Source organism: Drosophila mojavensis, unplaced genomic scaffold (genome assembly GCF_018153725.1).
Source record: "Drosophila mojavensis isolate 15081-1352.22 unplaced genomic scaffold, ASM1815372v1 contig_277, whole genome shotgun sequence".
Taxonomy (NCBI): domain Eukaryota; kingdom Metazoa; phylum Arthropoda; class Insecta; order Diptera; family Drosophilidae; genus Drosophila; species Drosophila mojavensis.
Genome location: NW_025318822.1, coordinates 1999602 through 2022828, shown reverse-complemented (window position 1 = coordinate 2022828; position 23227 = coordinate 1999602). Strand labels below are relative to the sequence as shown.

The 23227-nt window shown below is 38.9% G+C and overlaps 5 protein-coding genes across 5 annotated transcripts; 2 read left to right on the top strand and 3 right to left on the bottom strand.

Moving 5' to 3' along the window:
- Positions 1-5035: 5035 nt before the first annotated feature.
- Positions 5036-6151, bottom strand: LOC6574107. The gene is made up of 3 exons (XM_002000129.3): positions 5855-6151; positions 5590-5795; positions 5036-5529 (listed from the first exon to the last, which is right to left on the bottom strand). Exons 1-3 carry the CDS (start codon positions 6029-6031, stop codon positions 5220-5222), a joined length of 693 nt encoding a protein of 230 aa, XP_002000165.1. The 5' UTR covers positions 6032-6151; the 3' UTR covers positions 5036-5219.
- Positions 6152-7092: 941 nt separating this feature from the next.
- On the bottom strand, positions 7093-8564 carry LOC26528573. Its single transcript, XM_044008336.1, has 4 exons — positions 8157-8564; positions 7806-8060; positions 7477-7766; positions 7093-7402 (listed from the first exon to the last, which is right to left on the bottom strand). Exons 1-4 carry the CDS (start codon positions 8562-8564, stop codon positions 7093-7095), a joined length of 1263 nt encoding a protein of 420 aa, XP_043864271.1.
- A 534-nt stretch (positions 8565-9098) lies between these two features.
- Positions 9099-10349, bottom strand: LOC6574106 (protein diaphanous). The gene is made up of 3 exons (XM_044008335.1): positions 10161-10349; positions 9508-10070; positions 9099-9433 (listed from the first exon to the last, which is right to left on the bottom strand). Exons 1-3 carry the CDS (start codon positions 10347-10349, stop codon positions 9154-9156), a joined length of 1032 nt encoding a protein of 343 aa, XP_043864270.1. The 3' UTR covers positions 9099-9153.
- On the top strand, positions 9969-16060 carry LOC6574105. The gene is made up of 6 exons (XM_044008334.1): positions 9969-11014; positions 11138-11355; positions 14507-14714; positions 14819-15030; positions 15694-15804; positions 15877-16060. Exons 1-6 carry the CDS (start codon positions 10694-10696, stop codon positions 16058-16060), a joined length of 1254 nt encoding a protein of 417 aa, XP_043864269.1. The 5' UTR covers positions 9969-10693.
- A 2364-nt stretch (positions 16061-18424) lies between these two features.
- Positions 18425-20454, top strand: LOC6574104. The gene is given in 5 exon segments (XM_002000126.4): positions 18425-18937; positions 19011-19177; positions 19247-19363; positions 19797-20174; positions 20274-20454. Coding segments are annotated over 5 exon segments (1113 nt in total). The 5' UTR covers positions 18425-18607; the 3' UTR covers positions 20395-20454.
- The last annotated feature ends 2773 nt before the right edge of the window (positions 20455-23227 follow it).

Sequence of the window (23227 nt, the reverse complement as noted above, 5' to 3'; positions counted from 1 at the left end):
TATAACGAAAACGTACCAACTATGCAAATCGAAGGCGATTCGATAAAGTCAAATACATAGACGTGTATATGCTCTCATTGGTTGTGTTTTTAGGTTATAATCAAACTGGCTTGTGTGTATGTATGTGTCGGTGTGTGTGCGTGTGTACGTGCACAGCAGCATGCATACACGCAAGCAATCAATCGGTCATTCAATCAATCAGTCAGTCAGTCAGTTAGTCGGTTAGTACACCTCAAATTCATAAATGTACAGTTCATTTGCACATTAAATCATGTTTATGTATGTACTAAATTAAAAATATTTAAAATTAAAATTACACAAAAAAAAAAAAAAAAAAAAAAAAAAAAAAAAAAAAAAGAAGCTCACAAAATTAATTAAAATTATAAGCCGAAAATTATGCTAGTAATGTCAAACATTTTGAATTTGCCTTTTTAAAACGCGTTTAGTTTTAGTTTAACGTTTCAGGTTCTAGCTAAATGTTTAGTGTGCTTCATGTGAAAAAACGACTAAATTCCAAAATATACAACTTAGTTATTATAAAAACGGAAATGTAAAAAAATTACCCAGAATATTTTAGAGCACTGCAAGCAAAGCGATTAAAAAAAATTAATGAAGAAAATGTAATTAAAATACTGCCACAATTAATACAAAAAAAATGCAAAAAAAAAAAAGAAAAATAAATGATTAAATAGTATTCATAAATCTGCATACATACATATATATTAATATGGTACATATAAAAAAATATATACGAATGTTCGAAATGTGTGTATCTCGGCTTCACACACTTCAAATGAAACGACTAGCCAAGTAAGATACTCGTATGATAATTCAGTCATTGCAAAACGGGGCTCGAAGTTAACATTGCGGTTTAAGTCTTCAAACTTAATGCAACCATTAGATATAATATATTACAACATATTCATTAACTGTATATATCAACGTTAGTCAATACTTCCACTCACATTTAAGCATTCACACACACACACACACATACATTCACCCACACCCACGCAAGCACAGTTATAAGAAACTAGTTAAGCGACATAAAGAAAATAGGCTCAGATTCAAAACTTAGATCAAATTTTTCCACATAATAGCTATATAATTGTCACGAGACCAACATCGCACGATAAGATATATGACAGCAACAAGAATTTATTTCAGGTACACTTGATTTGAGTACAGTAAACACAGCAGACAACGAATTCATGTACACAGATTGCTAGACAACACAAACCATTTAGAGAATTGCACTGTTTTGATGCAGATGAAGTGCCCTTTCCAGTCGGGGAACTGGTTCCTAATAGTTGAGTAATGGGATTCGTAACTGAATTGAATGAACAGCTTTGAGAAGGAAAGGGTGCTCACAACCACAAAGTGTTTCATTTTATGCAATTTTTGGAGCCACACTTAGCAATTACAATAAAAATAATTAGTTAAACGAATGAAATAGCTATTAACAAAATATATTAAACAAGTTAAATATTAAAAAAAAAAAAAAACAAAAAAAACAAAAAATAATAAGTATTTGATATATATATGCGGCTTGACCCTGAGATTCAAAAACATAAAATCGGATGTCTTCCAATCAAAGGTCGTCTATTGTAGCAAACACAACAAGAAATAAAGTCTGCGTATTTGCTAAATCAAACAATTGGAAGCGCACTGGCAAGTGAAGCTGATGAATGCAAAAACCAAAATATTAATTCTACTTAAACCAAAATACGCATAGAGAAACACAAGCACACACACTCACTCACACACATACAGCCACACACATACTGCACTGCACGGCACTAAGCCGCCTAAATTTTCATTGCATACTTTTGAGCGCACTCCATCCCTCTCTCTATCACTATTCCATTATTTTTCACAACTTATTAAGTACCTGACAATAGAAGCCACACGACTTTAGAATCTTTTAGCTGCCTCCTCCACCAAAAGCACGACATTCAACAGCGACGTCTTGTACATACGATCAACACAATCACAACTTTGCGTTGAGTTGCCAATAAAAATAATTAAAAGCAAAAATAAATCGAGTCTATGAAAATAATTTTTCTTAAAAGTGCAATGAATAAAAGGTTTCAATAACACAAAAAAAAAAAAAAAAAAAAAAAAAAAACATTTCCAACACAAAGCACATGAGTAAAGCAACCAACATCTCAACGCATTCCATGCAAATCCTTATTCTGTCCTATCGCTAACTATCGGTTTAGCAGTTCATAATCACTTTGTAACTGTTGTAATAAATGCTTAAAGAGGTTTTAGAAGAAAAATACATGAAATTAATGAAATTGATAAATATTTTTTTATTTACTAATGTCTATAGTACAGACTAACTATTCAATTATTTAAGTTAATTTTTTTTTTTTTGATTCGATTTTATGGAAATGCTCATAAAGTAACTGCATATATAAATAAAATGCAAGTAAAATATTTACTCACCGACAAACACTCATGCAGATGCACACACACATACATACACACACACACACTATTATATATATTTAAATTGTATAAAGTGCATACGATAACGTTTTGATTGCATCATTTTTATGATATAGCATATACATATATACATATATATAAACATAGTAATTTGTATGTATGCGTATAGCTATATATGTATGTGTATGTATGTTTGTGACTGAGGAAACGGAAATCAAATGTGTAAGCTACTAAGTTAATGAATCTAGTTGTACTTTTTAAAATACACATGTACTTAAGTACTTACCATACACAAATCTCGATAAACATATAAATTATATATGTGTATATATGTGTATGCATATGTATGTGTGTATATTTTGTGTATTAACTGCTAGGTGGCGTTAGAATTAAGCGCTTCCGTTGCATTCTTGTGTACATTTTACAAACAATTTTTCAATTCCAATATGAATTCATTAATAAAACAAGATATAATAAAAAAATAAAATAAAATAAACAAAAGAAAAAAAGAACACAAATTGAGATTATGATTAATTATAAATTTTAGCAACGAGATTTTTAACTTAGAAAAACCAACAACAAAAATGTCAAAAAAAAAAAAAAGGCAAACTACGATAAAGAAAATATCTTGCAATTCACTGGAGAAAACAACACCACAAATTAAAGTTAAATATTAAATGCCAATGGGCATGATACACTAAAAAATATTTGATCAGTAAATATAAATAAACGAAATACAAGAAAATTAAAAAAAAGGAAAGAAAAGAAGGAATATCTAAAATAACAGTAACTGACGCCAAACGAAATATCGAAACTAAACAAAATTTTAGTTCTGCGTTCGTTGCGCCAACTAAAATGAAAACAAAACAAAAAAAAAAAACTTTCCAAAAAATATACACAAATCAATTTGAACTAAATTGGGTATTTAGTTAAATCAAATACAAAATGTAAGTTAATTAAGCTATGGGTATAGGAAAACTTATGTAAAATATTTGCAATTAAATCATAAATCATAAAAAAAAAAAAAGAATTTTTGGCTTAAGCGTAGGCTAATCAAATATAATTACACTGCAAATTAACAAGAAATAACAAATAAAAGTAACGTGTGAACAAATGTTTGCTCACTAATATTCAAAGTAAATGTCAAACAAAAATTAAAAATTTTAAAAATTGCATTTACATTTCAGAAACAAAACATACATTAATATATATATGTGTGTACACATATACATATACATACATACATACATATAATACATTCAAAATCCTCTTTGAATAAAAAAACAAATTATACATAAATATATATACGAACTAACAAATACAAATCACACTAACTAAATGAAAGTACACACGCAGTCACAAGCACACAAGCAAAATGTCACTTGAGCAACAAAGTAACTTAACAAACAACAACCACAACATACTATATAAAATAGCAAAATGAAAAATGAAAAGACAAAAAGCGAAAAACAGAAACACAACTAAATAATAATTCAATGCTAGCAAACGAAATGTATAACGTAAAATTTGCATTTGCAAGAAGAAGAAACTCCAAACGAAACGAAAATAAATTGAAGCTCAGATTCTCAGAAAATGGCAAACATAAAATTAATGAAAATAATAACAGCAGCAAATGCAAAATAAAAAAACAAATATTAACGAGAGAAAAACAAAGTTAAAAACAAATAAACAAATGCATAAAAACAATTACTATATAAATAAATGTTACGCGTTATTAAATAAAGAAGAATGAAAATAATTTGTTTTAAAAAAATATCACGTTGTGTGTTTGTTTTTATACCCTGAACCCATTGAAAATGGGAAATCAGGGTATAATGGTTTTGTGAAAAGTATGTAACAGGCAGAAGGAATCATCGCAGACCCCATAAAGTATATATATTCTTGATCAGCACGACGAGCTGAGTCGATATAGCCCTGTCCGTCTGTCCGTCCGTCCGTCCGTCCGTCCGTCCGTCCGTCCGTCCGTATGAGCAAAAGAATCTCAGAAGATATAAGAGCTAGAAAGCTGAAATTTGGCATGCATACTCGTGTATACCATAGGCAGTACAAGTTTGCTTTATTTTTTCGATAACTCGTCCGATAACTTTTTTATCGAGAATAATCGAAAAATCGACTTGGTTTTTTCAGCCTAATTTTAACACTTTTAGACCTGGAGACTTCAAATTTGAGTTGTATATAAAGTTAATAGATACAAAGATTTTGTGATTTACAGATTTTGGATACCACGCCCCCTTCGCCCCCAATTTGTATAAAACGCATTTCAAGTACTAGAGACTTGTTCTTTGGAATGTACACACATTTTAGCCATATGATTACGCTCTAAAAGTTTCATTAGGATCTACAAAAGAAATTTTTCAACAAATAAATTCTCATAATATTGCCCACACTGCAGTGCAGCCCAAGCGCAGCCGCTGCTAGCTGCGCAGTTTGCAGAGCGCGTGCTTATACGTGCATGTGTATGTATGTGTGCATAAAAGAGGTCCAGAATGATTAGAATATCAGTTTGGAGGGTTCAGGGTATCTCCTAGTCGAGCAGCCTCGACTGGAGCCTTCTTACTTGTTGGTGATGAAATTGGGACTTGAACAGGGGATTTAAGAATTCCATTTCAGCTTATTAACAAGAGCGAACCGAATGTTTAGGTCAAGCAAATAATGATCTACATACATCCATTTTGGTATTAATCTTTTAGCATTTATTATCTTTTTATTTATCTTTTATATTTATTCACGTTCACTTTCGTTCTTCACATAAAATTGAGCTTGGTAAACTGCGCTGGAGCTGCCACATATTTACCCAGAGCCAAAGCCAGCATCGAAAAGTGACAGCCCGGATAGAGTTCGTTGCAGTCCCGCGACTGTCGCTTGGAGCGCCTGTAGATGCGGTCGTAGTGGTGATGCGCCCGCGGCTCATGGTCCATCACTGGCGACGTGGGCATGCTAAGCACGGCGCGAACCAGCTCTTCCAGCATATTGCCACGCTGGCCGGGAGCATGCAGGTATTTGGCGCTCTCGCACAGAGCACGAGCCACACAAGCGCGTCCATTGAAGCCCATGCTGGCCAGGGGAAGTCAGACTGCGGTTAGACTGGGCTGGCTTGGATTGGCGTCTACTTACTGATCGATTGCGGACTGTATTTCGTCGTAGAAACTGCGCCTCGAGCGTCGCTGCAGCATGGACTTGGTGAGATTGGCGAAGCCTTGCGCATGCTGTATAACCCAATTATGATTAGGCAGGTCGTACGCAACGCCCCAGTTGACGGCCCAGCTGAGATAGTCCACATCGGGATTGCCAATCATGCCAATGGTTAGGCAAATTGCCGCCTGTGCATCGAAATAATTAGTTGAGGCCACATCAGCTGGCTGCATGGCTGAACTCACACCGAAACCGAAGAGCCCTCCGGAAATGCCAGATATCGCTTCTGGCGACTGAGTAACTTTGTCACCGCTTTGGTGGCATTGCCACCTGGCCCAGCCACCAGCTGTGCCTCAGCTATGGCCGCCTGACTTACGGACAGCAGAACTATTGCATTTACCACCAGGTGCAGTGAGCGAGTCATTTTTACAGCGTGGCGCTTGGTTAGAGACTGATTCAGCCTAACGATGCTTAATTGCTAAGGCACCTGCTCTGCACTAGATCTAGCTCTTAACTGCTGTTGTCCCAGCTGATTAGCGACTGCCTGCAAATACTCGCACAATGGCTCACAGTTAACAGGCCGCAGCAACACCTAAAAGTAAACAGCATCCGCATGGACCATTGCTTCATGCAAAGTTGTATCAACATTCAACGCATTTTGAGCTCGCACAAACACTCTGCTGCATTTACAGCGGAAAACAAACACAAATTAACAGAAGGAAAAATGCGAAAAATAGCCAGTAAGTGGGCCAAAAAAATTATACAATATATACAAATTTACATGTATACAGAAATATGTATGTATGTATAAATGAATGTGTTGTAGATATATATATTGATATTTATTAAATGTCCGCTTTTGAATATTTACTTAAATTCAATTGCACGCTTTTTTTTCGACACATTATACAAATATACTTTTTGTGCGTTGCCAATTTATTGCCAAGTTTTTTAAGCAAACTAAAAAAACATTTCCGACTGTCCTAGAAAAACTGTGAGCCAAAAGCCAAAAGCCCAATTATGATTGTGCAAAATAAATGTTAAGCTTTAAATTGCAGTACATTTTTAAGGTTTTTTTTCCTTTATATGTGATTTAAAAGAAAATTTATTTCCTGCTAATGTTAAAATATTATTATAATTTGTATTATACATAAATCCTTCTGAATTAAGAGAATTGCGACATTCTTGTCAGAACCTTTTCTCAAACTCTATACCTTTACACCTATCATTCGCTGTCTATCTCTAGTCTAGTGAATCTCTTGATCTATTATAAGAATTTAATATGATAATATTCATAGAAGACCGTCTCTTGCAGATATATTTTGATGAATGAAAATATCTAAATGGTTTTATAGACTTTAGCGAAAACCGATCAGCATCTAATAATTATAACACAAATTTGAAATAGATATACGACTGAACTAAAGAAGAAGTCAACAACAACATCCTTTCATTACAGATTAACTAAAAGTCGGATATATTTTTTTATTTATTTACATATTGTGTTTTATAGCTTTGTTTGTTTAATATATTGGCCATTTTAGCCTGAAATTGTGCGGTGAAATGTAATAAGAAGCTCTGAGGGCAGTACGCCCCATACCACTGGGCGCACTCGTGCAGGGAGTGGCCAGCGGTAAAGGCCTTGCGATATACCGGCTTATGGGCAATCTCCGGGTGTACGTAGCGCAGCAGAATGCGGAAGATATCGTGGAACAGCGACTGACCAGATGGCACCAGCAGATGACGGGACTCGCATAGTGTGCGCATGATGCAGTAGCGCGGCTTATACTGGTGGCTGTCCCAGAAAGAGGGCAAAGGATTTTTTAAGTGTTAAGCGTGTGCGCGTTTTGGTGTGTTTACTGTACTTACAGCTGGGACAGCATTATCAGCAAATCAAAGAGCATTCCTTGCGGACTCTGGCCCTCGTTCACGAGGTTGGCACCGTTTCTCTTAAGCTCGCGACCCAGACGCCGGACCACTGCAGAAGGACGGCAGTAATAGTTGCCATACGCGTCCTTCACCAGCTTGGATGCAGGACAGCCGCTGGATTTCTGCTGCACATAGGATTTGCGGTGTCCTACAACTGGTGACACTTGCGGATATGCGTAGTAAAACGAGTGTATGGGATCGGCTGGACTTAAGGGTACAATCACCGGTTGCTGAGAGTACAACAAAGGTGCGGCTGGAACTGCTGCTGCAGGCACTGCAAGTGTCACAGCTTTTGCTGGGGTAGATGGCGGCGGTGGCGGTGGTGGCGGGGTTAGTGGTGGTGGTGGTGGTGGTGGTGGTGGTAGTGGTGGAGGTGGAGGCGGTGCGGGCTTTGGCTTTCGTCTGCGTCTTGGAAATAAGTCATCAACCGATCCAGGCATTTCATAAACCGAAGTTGCCTCTGCTATCAGCTGCAAACCTCTGGGGATAGTGTCCAACACAGCCTTTGCACAGTTGGCTGTCAGCTATAGTAATTTATGAAAATGATTTTAAGAATTAAAAAAACCTAATCCTACGATCATTGTGCCTATTACCTTTACTGATTAGATTGGATTACTTACTGAGACGGCGCTGCCTGGCTCAAAAATAAGCCAGCGCTTTTGCCGCTGCAACAAGTGCAACAGGTGCTTCGGTTTCTCACGGACATAGCTGAAGGCGCGGCTATCGGAGCTATTATTTCCAGCTCTGACCAGAGTCAGCAACGTGGTAAGCAGCAGCACTAGGAGTAAACAGCGCATTCGATGAGCCATAACTGCATGTGCAGATCTACTGAAGTACGGACAAGACGGCCGTCGAGCTGCTGAAGTGCTGGCCTGATTGACTGCAATGCGAATTTGTTTTGCGAAGTAATTAGTTTGAACTGGAATTGGATTATGCCTGGGCCCAGTTTGCAATCTAATTAACAACTTGACATTCGCTGCCTCTATCTCTCTCTGTCTATCTCTTTGTGAGTGCTCAGACATGAACATACGGATATATGAAGATCGTATACATGCCTCCGACTTACTCAACAACTAGCAGGTAATGCGAGGGTAAAAGATAAGGGTGACATGTACGGACTCTATAAATGGACAGATGAGCACTAACCCTTGCAATTTTAGTGACAAGAATATGTAAGAGACGAGCGCTGAGCCTTACAAACTCTGCGATAGGATAAGAATATGTAATAGACCAATGTCGAACCTTACACAATCAGCCATAGACGCACTAGAATTAAGGGTGAAAAATGCATATTTTTGCATGCATATGAGTCTGGGTATAGTATTCGCAAGTGTATAGCAAGTGTATTCGTTTAGTGAGTCTGAAAGAAGAGTTTCCCTGGCAGATATTTTGATGAATGAAAAAAAAAAAAAACATTGCTTTATAGAGTTTAACACGAACTATAGATAAATAAAAGGTATTTGAATGCATATTTCAATATAAATACCGATCAACATTAGATAACTATAACAAAAATTTGCTATAGATATAACTAAAATAGATTTCAGCAACCACATTCTTTCATTACAGATTAACTAAAGATCGGATACATATTTTATTTGATTATGTTTTATAGCTTTATTTGTTAAATGCATTTCCAAATTCACCCCGAAATTGTTCGCTGAAATGTAGTAAGAAGCTCTGAGGACAGTACGCCCCATACCACTGGGCGCACTCGTGCAGGGAGTGGCCAGCGGTAAAGGCCTTGCGATATGCAGGCTTATGGGCAATCTCCGGGTGCACGTAGCGCAGCAGAATGCGGAAGATATCGTGGAACAGCGACTGACCAGGTGGCACCAGCAGATGACGGGACTCGCATAGTGTGCGCATGATGCAGTAGCGCGGCTTATACTGGTGGCTGTCCCAGAAAGAGGGCAAAGGATTTTTTAAGTGTTAAGCGTGTGCGCGTTTTGGTGTGTTTACTGTACTTACAGCTCGGACAGCATTATCAGCAAATCAAAGAGCATTCCTTGCGGACTCTGGCCCTCGTTCACGAGGTTGGCACCGTTTCTCTTAAGCTCGCGACCCAGACGCCGGACCACTGCAGAAGGACGGCAGTAATAGTTGCCATACGCGTCCTTCACCAGCTTGGATGCAGGACAGCCGCTGGATTTCTGCTGCACATAGGATTTGCGGTGTCCTACAACTGGTGACACTTGCGGAAATGCGTAGTAAAACGAGTGTATGGGATCGGCTGGACTTAAGGGTACAATCACCGGTTGCTGAGAGTACAACAAAGGTGCGGCTGGAACTGCTGCTGCAGGCACTACAGGTGCTACAGCTTGTGCTGGAGTAGGTGGTGGTGGTGGTGGTGGTGGTGTTGGTGTTGGTGGTGGTGGTGGTGGTGGTGATGGTGGTGATGGTGGTGGAGATGGTACTGGCTTTGGCTTTCGTCTGCGTCTTGGGAATATGTCATCAACCGATCCAGGCATTGCATAAAACGAAGTCATCTCGCCCAGAAGCAGCAAGCCTCTGGGGATAGTGTCCAACACAGCCTTTGCACAATTGCCAGTTAGCTATAGTATTTAATAGATAAAAGTGATTTTCATGGCACACGAAGGGCCATTGCTGGCCAGATTACTTACTGCGACGACGGTGCCTGGCTCAAAGATAAGCCAGCGCTTTTGCCGCTGCAGCAAGTGCGGCAGGTGCTTCGGTTTCTCACGGACATAGCTGAGGGCGCGGCTATCGGAGCTGTTATTTCCAGCTCTGACCAGAGTCAGCAACGTGGTAAGCAGCAGCACTAGGAGTAAACAGCGCATTCGATCAGCCATAACTGCATGCCTCGAGCGACTGAAGTACGGACAAGACGGTCGTCGAGCTGCAGAGTCGATTTAGACCAAGAGCTTAGGACATAGCGTGGCTAGTCAATTTGGATCTGGAGTACTGGCCATGATTGACCGCAAAGCGAGTTTGTTTGGCCAAGTAATTAATCCGAACTGGCCACGACTGAACCTCAAGAATTGGGTCAGGCCTGAAACCAGTTTGCAATCTAATTTAATTAACAACTTGGCATCGATGGCAAATGGCAAGGGCCGGCAGACGAAGCCACAAATACTGCTGCCCAAAATCCAAGCCGAATTTTTGATTCAGTTGTCGAAATAAACGCAGCCAGAATATGTCAACCACTTGGCTGGTTCCTGGACTAGAACTGGTGCTAGTGCTGCTGCTGCTGCCGTTGGGAAATTGCCAGGGCGGACTATCTCTGAATGCTGCGGCCAAAAGCGATGCTCTGGATGTGTTTGCCACAGCAGCACAGCTGGCAACAGCCATCGATGCGCACACGAATCATGAAAGCCGAGTCAACAATATCACGCTGACAGACGCTGAGGAAATGGACCCATTGGAGCCGCATGCTGCTTCATTGAGGCCATTGTCACAGCGTAAACTCTCGAGGGGGAAACGTTTTGTGGCATTCCCTCTGGGTTCATCGGCATCGGTAAGTGAACAGCAAACAAAGCACACAACACACAGAACACAACACACAGAACACAGCACAACACATGCGGACAACAGCATCAGAGTTTCTGCATAGTTTAAGCCAAATTCTTTGAAAACTTAGGCCGCTATCTGCCTGACCACGGGCGTCATTGGCAATCCCCACTACTTGTACTTAAGCTTTGGTTTGAATTGGGGCATTGCCTACGACTTACCCAACATCACATGGGTGTTGCACCATGCCCACGGCTGGAGCAGAAAGAAACCCAGCGCGGCAGCTGCCAAAATCAAGCGCAGGCATCGTCGCGACCTCTATGGCAACCTGGAGACGATGATAGACAGGTGAGCTCGTATATCAATAGCCAAATCACAAGCACGGTGAGTGTAAAGGATAGTCAGACAATCCTCAAGGGAACTAAAAGTTTAACAGAGAATTATACGATTTAAGCCGTTTCTATGGTCGCAACTTAGCTGAAACTGCAGGACCTTTTTATGATGCTAAAGTAACTAAATTCAATTTGATTAGGCTTCAGTTTAATATTATATATATCATAATTAATATAATATATATTTTATTATTATTAATATTTTTACATTGAAATCAAATTATTTATTTAAGTAAAATAATAATTTTAGCTTATGCAAAAAGAAAACAAATAATTAAAATTGTTTGTTTTACTAATTTTTCTTGCCAATTATTGTTCCTTTATACTTTCCAATACAACTTAAGCAATTTATCAGATCTCATCAAACAGACTTCGCTGTTATTCTGGCACACACTAGTAAGTTTATCACAATATTTGAGTGGAAATTCGTATATTCGATTTAGACTTAATGTTCTAATTATGTTAAGAGAGCAGCATAAAGCCGTTTAGGTGACACGCTAAGCCAATGTTTGCATTGGCATACATTCAATAAATATCTCAATAGCAAAATCATATGTAGCTACTTTACATGCTCGCAGTGTTCGTGAGCTGTGTGCGTATACGAATTGACTGACTGTTCCTTCGTGCACTCAAGCTGCGACTGTATATGGAATTATACCCACTTATATATAAATATATATATTAACATGTATATGAGTGTGCGTGTGAGTGTGTGTGTGTGTGTGTGCTGTAGTCAGCCCAAGCACTTGGCTTATCACGCACAGTGCGGCCAAGCCCAAGACAACTTTCGCAGCTCAAGTGGTCTGCCTCCCCCTCAACTTACAGGCTCAACCTGCCACGCCCTTCTCCAGGCACGCCTGCCAGCCACAACTATATTCTGTTCGGCTGTTTGGCTGTTTGGCTGTTTCTCTGTCTGTCTGTGTGTGCGAGAGTGTGAATGCGTGCGGCTGGCATAATAATAAAATGTTGGTATTTTATATTAGCATTTAAATTGGCTTTTTGTATGCTTCGGAAATAGTTTAATATCCGAAAAGTCTTTTGCGCACAACTTTAATATTGACCCAAGGAAAATGCACTACAACAAAGACTACTATAATTGGGAACGAGAATAATGTGCAGCGTCTTTACGGGGCAAACATCTGCATATATCATTCGATTTTGCAGTTCCCAGTCACCATTATCTGGTTGGCTCAATCTGTAAAATGCCCCGACCTTATCGAGGCGAAACAGATACGCACACACATAGAAGGAGAGAGGGGAGAGGTAGAGGGAGAGACACATTGTCATGGTAATCACAGGGCTTTGGTCTATTTGTGCGTCATTTGCAGCGACTGCTAAGCTTCAAGTGGTCATCAGAAGTTTTGGCCCGAACATTTGACTTTAACTTGGGTGTCCCATTGACCTTAGCCAGGCTTTTATACACGTGCTCATCTTGGCATTGGGCGCCTATTTTATGATTGTTTTCATTCGATGCGATTCGATTCGTTTCGTTTCGCTTCGATTCGATTCGATTCGTTTGGTTTGCGCCTCGATTGTCTGTTTTGCTTAGCGCCCACAATTGACGCCTGCCAATTTTTGGCCATTGACTTTGGCCTTGCTTTACGAGCCTTTTTGTTCTAATGGGTCAACTAAGCGTTTTGCTTTGCCAACAAACATTTCTTGTCACACACACACACACACACATACACACGCACATGCACGCACTTTCTGTGCTTGTACCAACTTAGACGACAGATACATACATATCTGTCTGTGTGCTGTTTGCCATGCGAGGCTAATGAAGTTGTTTGTTTGTTTACTTGTTTCCACAATTCCAGCCATTCGCATGGCCAGCACATAGCAGAGCAAAGCTTAACTAGACTTAGGCCGATTCACGAGTTTTGCCAACCTACTTCAACAAATTCTATATTTTGTATCCTTTAGTAGATGTCTGCTTAGCTAAATCCAAAGATTGAATTAAATTAAATAATATATATATATTTCATTGATGTATTTTTATATGTATTGTATATATTTATATATTGAAAAATTATGAGAGAGGGGTAGGACAGAAAAAAGTCTCTAATGCCTTATGAATCTAGCAGTTGTTAAAGTTAGTTTTCACAAATACAAATACACAAAAAATTCAAGGTTTCGATATTAATTTTTTTTTACTCAGAGAATTACATTACAGAGTAAAGTAAAATCAAAATTATCTTTATTTAAAAAAATATATATGTCTAAAATCATCCACATTAAAAATATAATTATAAATTTTTAACTCAGAAAATTGTGTATATAAAATAAGAAACATGCCTTAAGCTTATACTTAAATGCTTAATTTAATTTGACACCTTTTCTACAGGTGTAAATGCTGTTCAGCTCTTCCCAATAAACAAGCAGTTCGTAAAGGTTAAAGGACACAGAGCAGCTAGCACTGCACTCCATCAATTGAATGGCAATCAAACCATCGATCTTCATCGTCGGTGGTGCAGGCATCTCCGACTGCGCCACTGGTGCTAACTGTTTTTGCGCAAGGCAGCTGCCAGTAGAGCGAGCCAGCAGGTGGATTTCTTGGCCCCGAAAAGCGTTATAGGCAATTCAATTAAACCACAGCACCTGCCACAGTCTGTAAATGAATGTGTGTGTATGAGTGAGAGTGTGAGTGTGTTTGCCTTGGTGTGTGGCCTCTCTGTGTCGTGTTTATTGTAAACGTGACTGCGACGCCAACTTCGACTATGTCTGCTGCTGTTGCTGCTGTTGCTGTTGTTGCAGTTGGTACTGCTGCTGTTGCTGGTGGCAATTGTCGGCACTGCAAAGAGACGTTGCAGCTGCATTCCGACACTAACTGTCGATTGGCACATTTGCACTTTGGCCATTTGTTTGGCAACGATTGTTCACCTTTTGTCGTTGTCTTTGCAAACGTCTTGCGGCAGTTGCATTCAGCGCCTCGAGCTGTGCGGCACGTAGCTAGCCATGATTTACGCGCGCTTCGTATTGTTTAATTATCGTTTAATTGTTGCAAACTTTTTGATTTACGATTTAATTGCGACGACAAGTGCTGCAAATGCAGCCACTCCACTGCCAGCCATTTTCATGACTCATAAAACAGACGCACCACTTGGTAGCGTCAACGCTTCCAATGATTTATTGCTGCAGTCGCCGCCGTTGCCGCCGCTGCCGGTGCCGGTGCCAGCATTGATGACTATGATGGAACGTGCAAAGACAACGTCTGCGTCATCTGCTCCCTCGGACCAACCACTGCCAGCCAAATCCGTGCGCAGACTGAGCCGACCCAAGCGTTATCTCAGCTTTCCCGAAGGCTCCTCCTTCACCGTATGTGTCACTGTCACATTGGATATCGACTCCCAGCCCCGCTCATCTCTGTCGCCCCTCTCGTCGAGTAACATCTCTGATTTCTTGCACTTTTCACTGCTCAGGTTGCTGTATGCATCACAGTGGGCATCATTGGCAATCCTTACTATGCCTACAATAGTTACGGTCTTAATTGGGGCGTGGCCTACGATCTGCCCAACAATACGTGGGTCCTGCAGAGCCTGCACGGCTTCACACGGAATCCCTTACTTGCGCCTGTTTTACGCCGTCGCACCAGGAGTGCTATCTATCAGGATATTGAAGCAATCGCTGATAAGTAATACATAGAATTTACTATATTCAAAAAGGGAGATAGTATATACCTAATTTAACAACGAAGACTGAAGTCCAAGAATAACAAGGACTTACTAAGTAAATTAATATAGTGCAGAATATTATCTGTAAAGTTATAGAATATATTTAACGCATTTAGTTTATTTTAATAATATATTAATTTTATATCAATCATAAATCTCAACGTGGACAAAAGTTTGTGTATTAATCTAATCTATTTTATTTTATTTCTATTTATGAAATTCTACACTTTTCAAAAGCTGTCAGTTTTCTTATTATTTTTAGCAACTAGAATATATTAAAATAAGAACATGATCAATCAATGATATGATATGATATGATAACTTCTTAGGTATGATTTTCTTAACTATTGTTGAATTTCGTTTCTCGTTGCTTAGGTCGCTGATTTATGCGCTTAGCAGTTTTTTTTTTTTTAATATTTTTTATAAATCTTTTACATTTACTCAAAATTTATATTTATATATTACTACATATTTATACATTATTTATTCTTTATTTTCTTTAAATATATTTTATTCATGATATTAAAATATACTCTCATTTAATATAAAAATAATATAAATTTATTTCTAATATTTCATATTAATGAATTCATATCTTTGCCAATTACAATTTACAATTTCAGCATGGGCTACAATGGACGTGATTGTGTTCTGCGCACTCTTTGCGAGAGTCGTCAATATTTCCAGCGCAATAAGATGAACATGATTGGCGAGATGCTGCGCGTAATATTCAGGTATTATATATATTCATACATATTGAGTGACAGATGAGCATATTAATTTCTCACTCCATTTCTCTCTTTCAGCTTGCCCAAGCAGCGCATTTTCACGCGAGAGCTGCAGGAGAATTCAGACATTGTGCACTATGATAATGCCTATCGGCACGCCCATAATGTCGACTGTGCCGAGCAATACGCCTGTCAGTTCTCGCTGCTGGAGTTGGCTTTCGGAAAATACTCGACGCCGCCGAAAAATTATTACGCCCAATAAATTGCAATACAAAAATTGTCTTATGAAATCGTTTTAATGGTGCGCCAGCCACGGCAATGCCTTGTCCGAATCACTTGTTGCCATCGGGTTATAAATGACAATTCATTTTTCTCAAATGCCCCCATTGCATCCCGTTGTGTGCAATCGAAGCCGAGTGGAGATATGTTGTCTCGCAGCGAGAGTTCGAACTGAGAGCCCGAACTCAACGGCCGAAGCGATGAGCGAGGGGAGTGAGTTGAGTGTGTATGTGAGTGAGTGTGTGTGTGTGTGTGTGTGTGTGTGTGTGTGTGTGTGTGTGGTAACACTTATTGCCGTCTGGCACCGCGACTTATACCGAAAGCCTGAACATTATTTAATTGAAAAGAAATGTATAGAAAAAGACAGCACTGGGGAATATATTTGGCAAACTTTTTAACTTTAATCAAGCTCGGAAAATTGCTCGGCCTGACAGTTGAGAGAAAATGAAGCGAAACATTTAAGCGCTGACAAACTTTCACAATCCACATAGACAGCTGGTAATAGTCTGTGCCAAGAACCAGGGCTGTTTATTTAGAATCGTTAAATAATGTACATATATAATATAATATAAATAATACGTAAAAAAAGAAAAGCAATTAGAATTATAAAATTAAATAGACAAAATTTATAATAAATATATATATATATATATATTATTTATTATTAATAATAATCAATAAATCTCAAATCAATTATTAAAATAAAATTGACAAATTATTGTTCATCCACTCAATGTAAGAGTATATAAGACATCACTAGGACCCCTGGCTACACGATTTGCTGCTATCTGAACTAAGATAAATCGTCAAATAAACTCTGCAGCTGAGTCATATCATTTTAATGATGTGTGGCTCAATGTAGCAAAAAACAAAAGAAAAGAGGAAAATTAAGTCATTCATTTTAACTAGAATATTTAAAATGTCTCAAGCGTGCCTCAAAAGGAAACTGGAAACGATTTTCCATTTGAATTTATGTATGTACTACTGTGCATAAATAATGTATATGTATGCATATAAGAATATTTCAATTGTAAGTTTAGCAGCACATGTACTTATAAGCTCGCCAGAATAAACCAATTTTTTAAGAGACAACACTGCATGCATACGCAATCAGGCAACTCCAGCCCACTGTCCAGCCCCTGGGCTCCCTTTCTGCTGTGTGCATATACTTTTGTAAATGTTTGTTTATATATATTTTGTTTTTATTTATTACAGGTTTATCTAAAACAGTAATATTTGTACATTTTATAAATGATAAATAAATGATAAAATAAAAGAATATGTTGTTCGCTTGCTTAAGGTTTTAGTTGCATGTCATAATCTCGCAGAGCTCAGTAAGGTTCGTAGCAGTTAGAATGGAGTCGAGTCACTCACACCGCATACATAGATGATACATCAAGCACAAACTTTTTCAACGCATACAATTTGTACACTACCTCAAATTCAACTTATACCTCCAGGCTCGATCAACAGGCTCCAAATATTAAACTGAAATAGTAAATACTAAATCACATATGTGCAGATGTCCCACAGCCGTGTCAGTAGTAGTCAATAGACTTAGAGAGTAGAGCATGGGCTCCATATTCTTTGAAGCATTCTTATTAAGATGATATCTGCATTATATGCAAAAGAGTTGCCTTCAATATTCTATATGTTTATCGTGCCAATAAAATATTCCTAGGCAATCAATTTCATACAGTCTGCAGTAATCTATATATTTTTGACACATTTATTGCTCTGCTCTAGTCATCCCTCTAGTCATAGAGATTTCTTATGAATTCAACTGAATTAACCGGTACATATTTGATTTTAATCAAAGAAATCTCCAATTATGAAAATTCTTTCCAGTTCCGCCTTTACAGAATTGATCAATTTGCATTTATTTAGAATAAAAGAAAGTTCACCCAGATTCAAGCCCGATTTTCAATCGCTCTTCGTACCTCTTTCATCAATGTGCCCACAGCTGGCTTGGTAAATTCTTCATGTCAACACGAATCAGCACGAAGATTAGCGTCATGAAAGATAGAGAGAAAAAGTGTTAACAAGTGGATGTCATGTCCGGCTCTCTTCTGAAGACAGTCAGCAATTGGCCAGCGGGAGAGAAATAGAGACGAAAAAGCAAATGTAGCAGCCGAGACATGCGATGTCAGAGCAGCACACAAAGCGATAAATAAGTAAATAAACAATGCCAACAATAACAAACAACAATGAAAGGCAGGGGACAACGATTTTTCAATTGTTGTTGGTATTTTGTTTGTCTGCTTCGCTGCTTTGGCTCTCAGCTGAAGCTGGGCGAGACAGAGACTGAGGCTAAAGCTGAGGCTGGAGCTGAGGCTGAGGTGGTGGTCTATACCGGTATTTATGTCAAACAGATTAAGAATACCAGGGCACATCAGTCACCAGGAAAAACTGGACGGGAGCGCGTCGTACAAACGAGCAGACAATGTACACAAAGAAAACAAAAAGAATAGACTAATATTAAATTGAAAGACAAGTCAAATAATTGTGTTTAGCATTCTTTGGATCAATAATGTCGTCGCCTGGCAGTGTATTAGGAAGTGCAGCAATCAACAAGCGCAAATGCCGAGGCAGCTGCTCCTTGATTTGCCTGTCAGCTCACCCATCAGCCGTAGCGCTGATGCTGATGGTGGTTCTGTTTTGGATGGGCTCGGCTGTTGTGCAGAGTGCCGACGATTTCAATGCGCTGTCCGCTCTCAACGACAGCCATCACAACAGCAGCGACAACATTGACATGCACTATGACAATTTCAACTCCAACGAGCTGACAGTTAACAATGGCACACGGATCCTGCGACGAGGCAAACGCTACCTGGAGTTCACAAAGGGCTCGCGTATGTCGGTGAGTGGAGCATCTTAATGCGTTTCGAATCTATAGTCTATAGTACTGACTGGACTCCCCTTTGCGCCTGCAGTGGCGTACCAATGGCAAGAACACTCTGCTCAAAATCAATACACTCTTCGCCTATGGCTATGGCTTTCGTGCCAACTATCCATTTCCTGATGCCAAGGAGCAGCGCCAGAAAAACAGAATTCTGTTCAAGCGCGACTTGTTCTCAAAACTGGAATCTGCCCTGGATGGGTAAGTACTCACTGCACTCATCATGCTACCTTTTCTTGTATATTTCAATCGAGCATCGTTTCTGCTTAGCCATGGCTTTGATGGACGCGCCTGCTTGCTGAAATCCTTCTGCACGGCCATTTGGGATGTTGATAAGCCCCACCAAAAGAGCGGAATGCTGTTCAAGCTACTCAAGCTAATATTTAGGTGAGTACAGATCAGGGCCCACCAACATTACTGATAGCTTGTACACAATAGATTAGTTTAGAAATTGTTTTCCAAGAGCACAAATTAGTTTCCTAAGAAATGTAGTCAAAGACCTCAGCAGTTTCATACACACTTGCTGAATTCATTTCGCATGGTAGCGTCAAATTGTCACAGTGGCACAGGAATTGGCACAGTTAGAGCACTTAGCAGGCTAGTAGTAATCAATGTTATTGTCAGAACCAGTTTGAATTTTCAACAAGAATCTGCTGCGTTTGTCACATTTATAACTGTCCGGGCTGCTGTCACGCTGCGTTTAGTTCAGTTCTCTGGCTGCAGCCTCAGCAATGAACATTCTCCAGGTTTCTCTGTTGCTTGCAGCTGCTTTGATCAACTTGACTGTGGCTGCGCAGCTGAATGCAACTACTCCGCATAGTCGAGCCAAACGCTTTCTGGACATAATTGAGACGTCTCGCATATTTGTGGGTAACAATCGGGCAGAAGAGGTTTAACTTGCCATTCGAGTTTGCCTAACAAATGCCTCTTTCCATTTGAAGTTTCGCATAAATGTCAAGAACAATGTGATAGCAAGCCCAACTATTTGGGCGCATGGCTTTGGATTTCGAGCCAACACACCGATATTGGTGAAGCATGAGAATCGACCCTTTAGAAGGGACACATACGAGCTGGTCCAGGAGCTAATGGACCGCAGTGGCTTCGACGGCCAAGCCTGTGCCCTTAAAGCATACTGCACAGCATTAGCTGGCCACGATAGTCAGGGTTTCTTATACAAACTATTCAGATATATGTTTACGTAAGTTGGGATCCGACTGTCAATGAAGCTGCATAATTTATTTTATTTATTTTTTATTATTATTATTATTTTTTTTTTTTTTTTTTTTTTTTTTTTTAGCCTTGAGGATCACGAGAAACATCACATTCCGTATATGCGCGAGGAGAACTGCGAGCAGATTCTACATAGCCACTGCCCGTTGAGCTTTGACAGCATATCACCATACACAGACGATATCTGACAACGGTGCTTCAATGGATCAACTACGGTAAACTGTAAAGCAAAAGATGAATAAAAAAAACTAAAGCATTAATAACAAATGTTTAATTTGGGTCTACGTAGTACGTACCATAGATTTAAGAAATTTCCAGCCTTGAGGTTCGGTTTACTATTTCAGTTTTTCATTTCTCAAAGCATTTAGCAATGACTGCCTAAAATTATCTATATTTAATGAAAATAGTTTATCTTACAGAATTACTAAAAATGCAATAATTACCTACAATTAGTTTAAAATAGGTTAGTTTTATTTTCAATCATATCAACAATATTATTAAAATATAGGCTCTCATAGGCAACAGAGTTGAAGGTCTGCTGTGAGAAATTGCATTCGGAGAAAAAGACTTTTCTCTCGGGAAGTGAGTTTTTATATGCATATGAAGAGGGCAGGCTATTCATTAATTCTTAATTAATTATTGATAGTTGTTGTTGTGTTTGTGTTGTGTTATTTATAATTAAGCTGTGCCATTTCCAGCGACCTTTTTTATTGCAACGAGCAACATGCATTTAATTGGCATTTATATTAAACAGCCGAGGCGAGCGGAGCAGAGCAAAGTAGAGAGGCAAGTAGCAAAAAAAATGTAGCATATTTTTTTGCGGGCGCTCATTGTTGACCTCATTGCATGACAAAAGTTGCAGTTGCTGCTGCTGATGCTGATGCTGTTTAATGTCACCAGCATGAAATGCCAAGTGTTGTTAAAATGTTTGCGAGCGCCTTTGAGCCAGTTGACACGCCCATGCCCGCAGACCTGCCGACCACGCCCGGCATTAAAAATTAACTTTAATTAAGTTGAAAACATAAATTACACGCACGCATACGATGGCATATAAAAATGCACCCAAACACTCATACACGCACACACAGACACACATGCATGCATGCGCATGCAGGCATTTTGTTGTAATTGTACAATTGCTTTTGCGGTTGTTGTAGTTGTTGCCTGCACTCTTCAAGTTTGTTTCGCACACAAAGAACTTCCGTTTTTCGCTGAAGAGCCCGAGTAGAGCCGCAAATGAGTTAAACTGATCTAATTGGCCGACTAGCAGATACCCTGTACTCGATTAACTATGAGCAATTTCCAGCTCTTGCATATGCCAAACTTAATTGAGGCAGGATTAAAGGCTCTGGCGAAGTAAACTCCTGTCACATGGTACATTCATATTAGCCAAGGCCTTGCTAGAGCATATACGAAATTGAGGAGCTTTTTGTATTTTCCTCCAGCTGTACAATGACACACAAGTTGCCAAGCATTTACAATTAATAACTGCTGGAAGAAGTTGCAGCAGCTGCAGCATTCGAAATATCACATTCTCACATTCTCACATAGTCACTGCAGAGAGTTTGTGTTTTACGATATTTTACTCTTGTTGTTTCTGTTTATTTGTGGTAAGTACCTTGAGAAAATTTAAAATAAATTACGTGTAAGCAGCTGAGCTGCCTTCCCCCGCCGAGCACATGCAGCGCATCAGCAATTCAGTTTTCAATTGCTGAACGCATAAAGTTTCGTCTGCAATCTTAGTAATTGCATAAATACATTGCATAGAGTATTTAATTCAATTCGATTCGATAAACGAGTGATTTGATTAGATTGTAATTGAGAGTAATTTCAAATCGCTTTAATTGTCATTGTCATGTGATATTTCTATGGCATTTCAAAATATTATTTGATCACAGCTCATGGCCAATTCTAACATTAAATGGAGCAAACCACAATAGTCGAGCACAAATTATTAATTGCAAATTGTTAATTGCAGTGTCATGATAGCAGCTTGAAATGTGACCAAATTATTTGGGTTAGCTCGCAAGAGTTCTAGAAACGCATATCCCAAACAAAGGCTATATATACATATAAATTGAATCTCTTATTGAATAGCTGGAAAATATGTTTTTTTGATCTCTTATTGTGCAATAAAATACTAAAATTACAACAATATGCCAAAGCCTGTTTCATCCAATAAAATCGAAATAAAATAGCTTGACTACATTTCTAATTAAATATTGAATACATATAAATTATATTTTGTTTTAATAAAATAAATAATAACAATTGGCATATCTCTACATTACAAATTTACAGTTGATTATAATAGTATTTCAACAAATTTAAAATGTGTTGAATTCTACGATTCCATTGCTGCTAAATATAAGTTGACCCATACAGAGTTAGTTTGGCTAGGTGGGTGTGAATGTTTATGTGGTGCGCCCCGTGGGTCAGTTTGCAGCGAGCCAAATAGTTAATGTACAAGCTTAACGCGCACACCGGCGCACACCTGGCATAATTTATTGGCATTCGAGGGCGCCCAATGATGTTCAATGCAGAACCAAGAGCAGCGGCTGGAGCTCATTATGCATGCAGGCAAAAGGCTGGGCGGAACAGTGGCAAACAGAGCTCGATCTGGTTGCATTCATACATTAATCGCCGCCTGGGCGGCAAATTGATTTGATGCGATGTCAATTAAAATGTGCAATTAATTTAATTTCCTTTGCCCCACATTATCGGCCACTGACGCCCAGCGAGCCAGAGGCGGCATCTGCTAATGAGCTCAGTTAGCCAATTGAGTTTGCAACCATGAATGCCAGGATTTGCGTTTGAGTGTAGCTAAATTAAGCTGCCTATAATATCACACTGTGTATATTTGCAATTAGTCAAATGCTGATTTCCACACGCACAGTGCTGTCCACTTGAATAGGGGCAGTTAAAAAAATATTCTGTTTAAATCATTTACTTTAAAATTGTCTTCAATTCTTTTTCACTTTTACTATTCACTTGCAGAGATCTTACAGCTGCTTAAATAGT

Coding starts and splice junctions, on each gene's coding strand:
- LOC6574107 (XM_002000129.3), bottom strand. CDS start 6,031: ATGACTCGCTCACTGCACCTGGTGGTAAATGCAATAGTTCTGCTGTCC. Junction 5,796..5,854: donor CGGAGGGCTCTTCGGTTTCG/GTGTGAGTTCAG, acceptor TTCGATGCACAG/GCGGCAATTTGCCTAACCAT. Junction 5,530..5,589: donor ATACAGTCCGCAATCGATCA/GTAAGTAGACGC, acceptor TCCCCTGGCCAG/CATGGGCTTCAATGGACGCG.
- LOC26528573 (XM_044008336.1), bottom strand. CDS start 8,564: ATGTTCATGTCTGAGCACTCACAAAGAGATAGACAGAGAGAGATAGAG. Junction 8,061..8,156: donor AGCCAGGCAGCGCCGTCTCA/GTAAGTAATCCA, acceptor AAATTACTATAG/CTGACAGCCAACTGTGCAAA. Junction 7,403..7,476: donor CTGATAATGCTGTCCCAGCT/GTAAGTACAGTA, acceptor TTTCTGGGACAG/CCACCAGTATAAGCCGCGCT.
- LOC6574106 (XM_044008335.1), bottom strand. CDS start 10,349: ATGGCTGATCGAATGCGCTGTTTACTCCTAGTGCTGCTGCTTACCACG. Junction 10,071..10,160: donor AGCCAGGCACCGTCGTCGCA/GTAAGTAATCTG, acceptor AATTGTGCAAAG/GCTGTGTTGGACACTATCCC. Junction 9,434..9,507: donor CTGATAATGCTGTCCGAGCT/GTAAGTACAGTA, acceptor TTTCTGGGACAG/CCACCAGTATAAGCCGCGCT.
- LOC6574105 (XM_044008334.1), top strand. CDS start 10,694: ATGTCAACCACTTGGCTGGTTCCTGGACTAGAACTGGTGCTAGTGCTG. Junction 11,356..14,506: donor CTGGAGACGATGATAGACAG/GTGAGCTCGTAT, acceptor ACCACTTGGTAG/CGTCAACGCTTCCAATGATT. Junction 14,715..14,818: donor CCGAAGGCTCCTCCTTCACC/GTATGTGTCACT, acceptor TTCACTGCTCAG/GTTGCTGTATGCATCACAGT.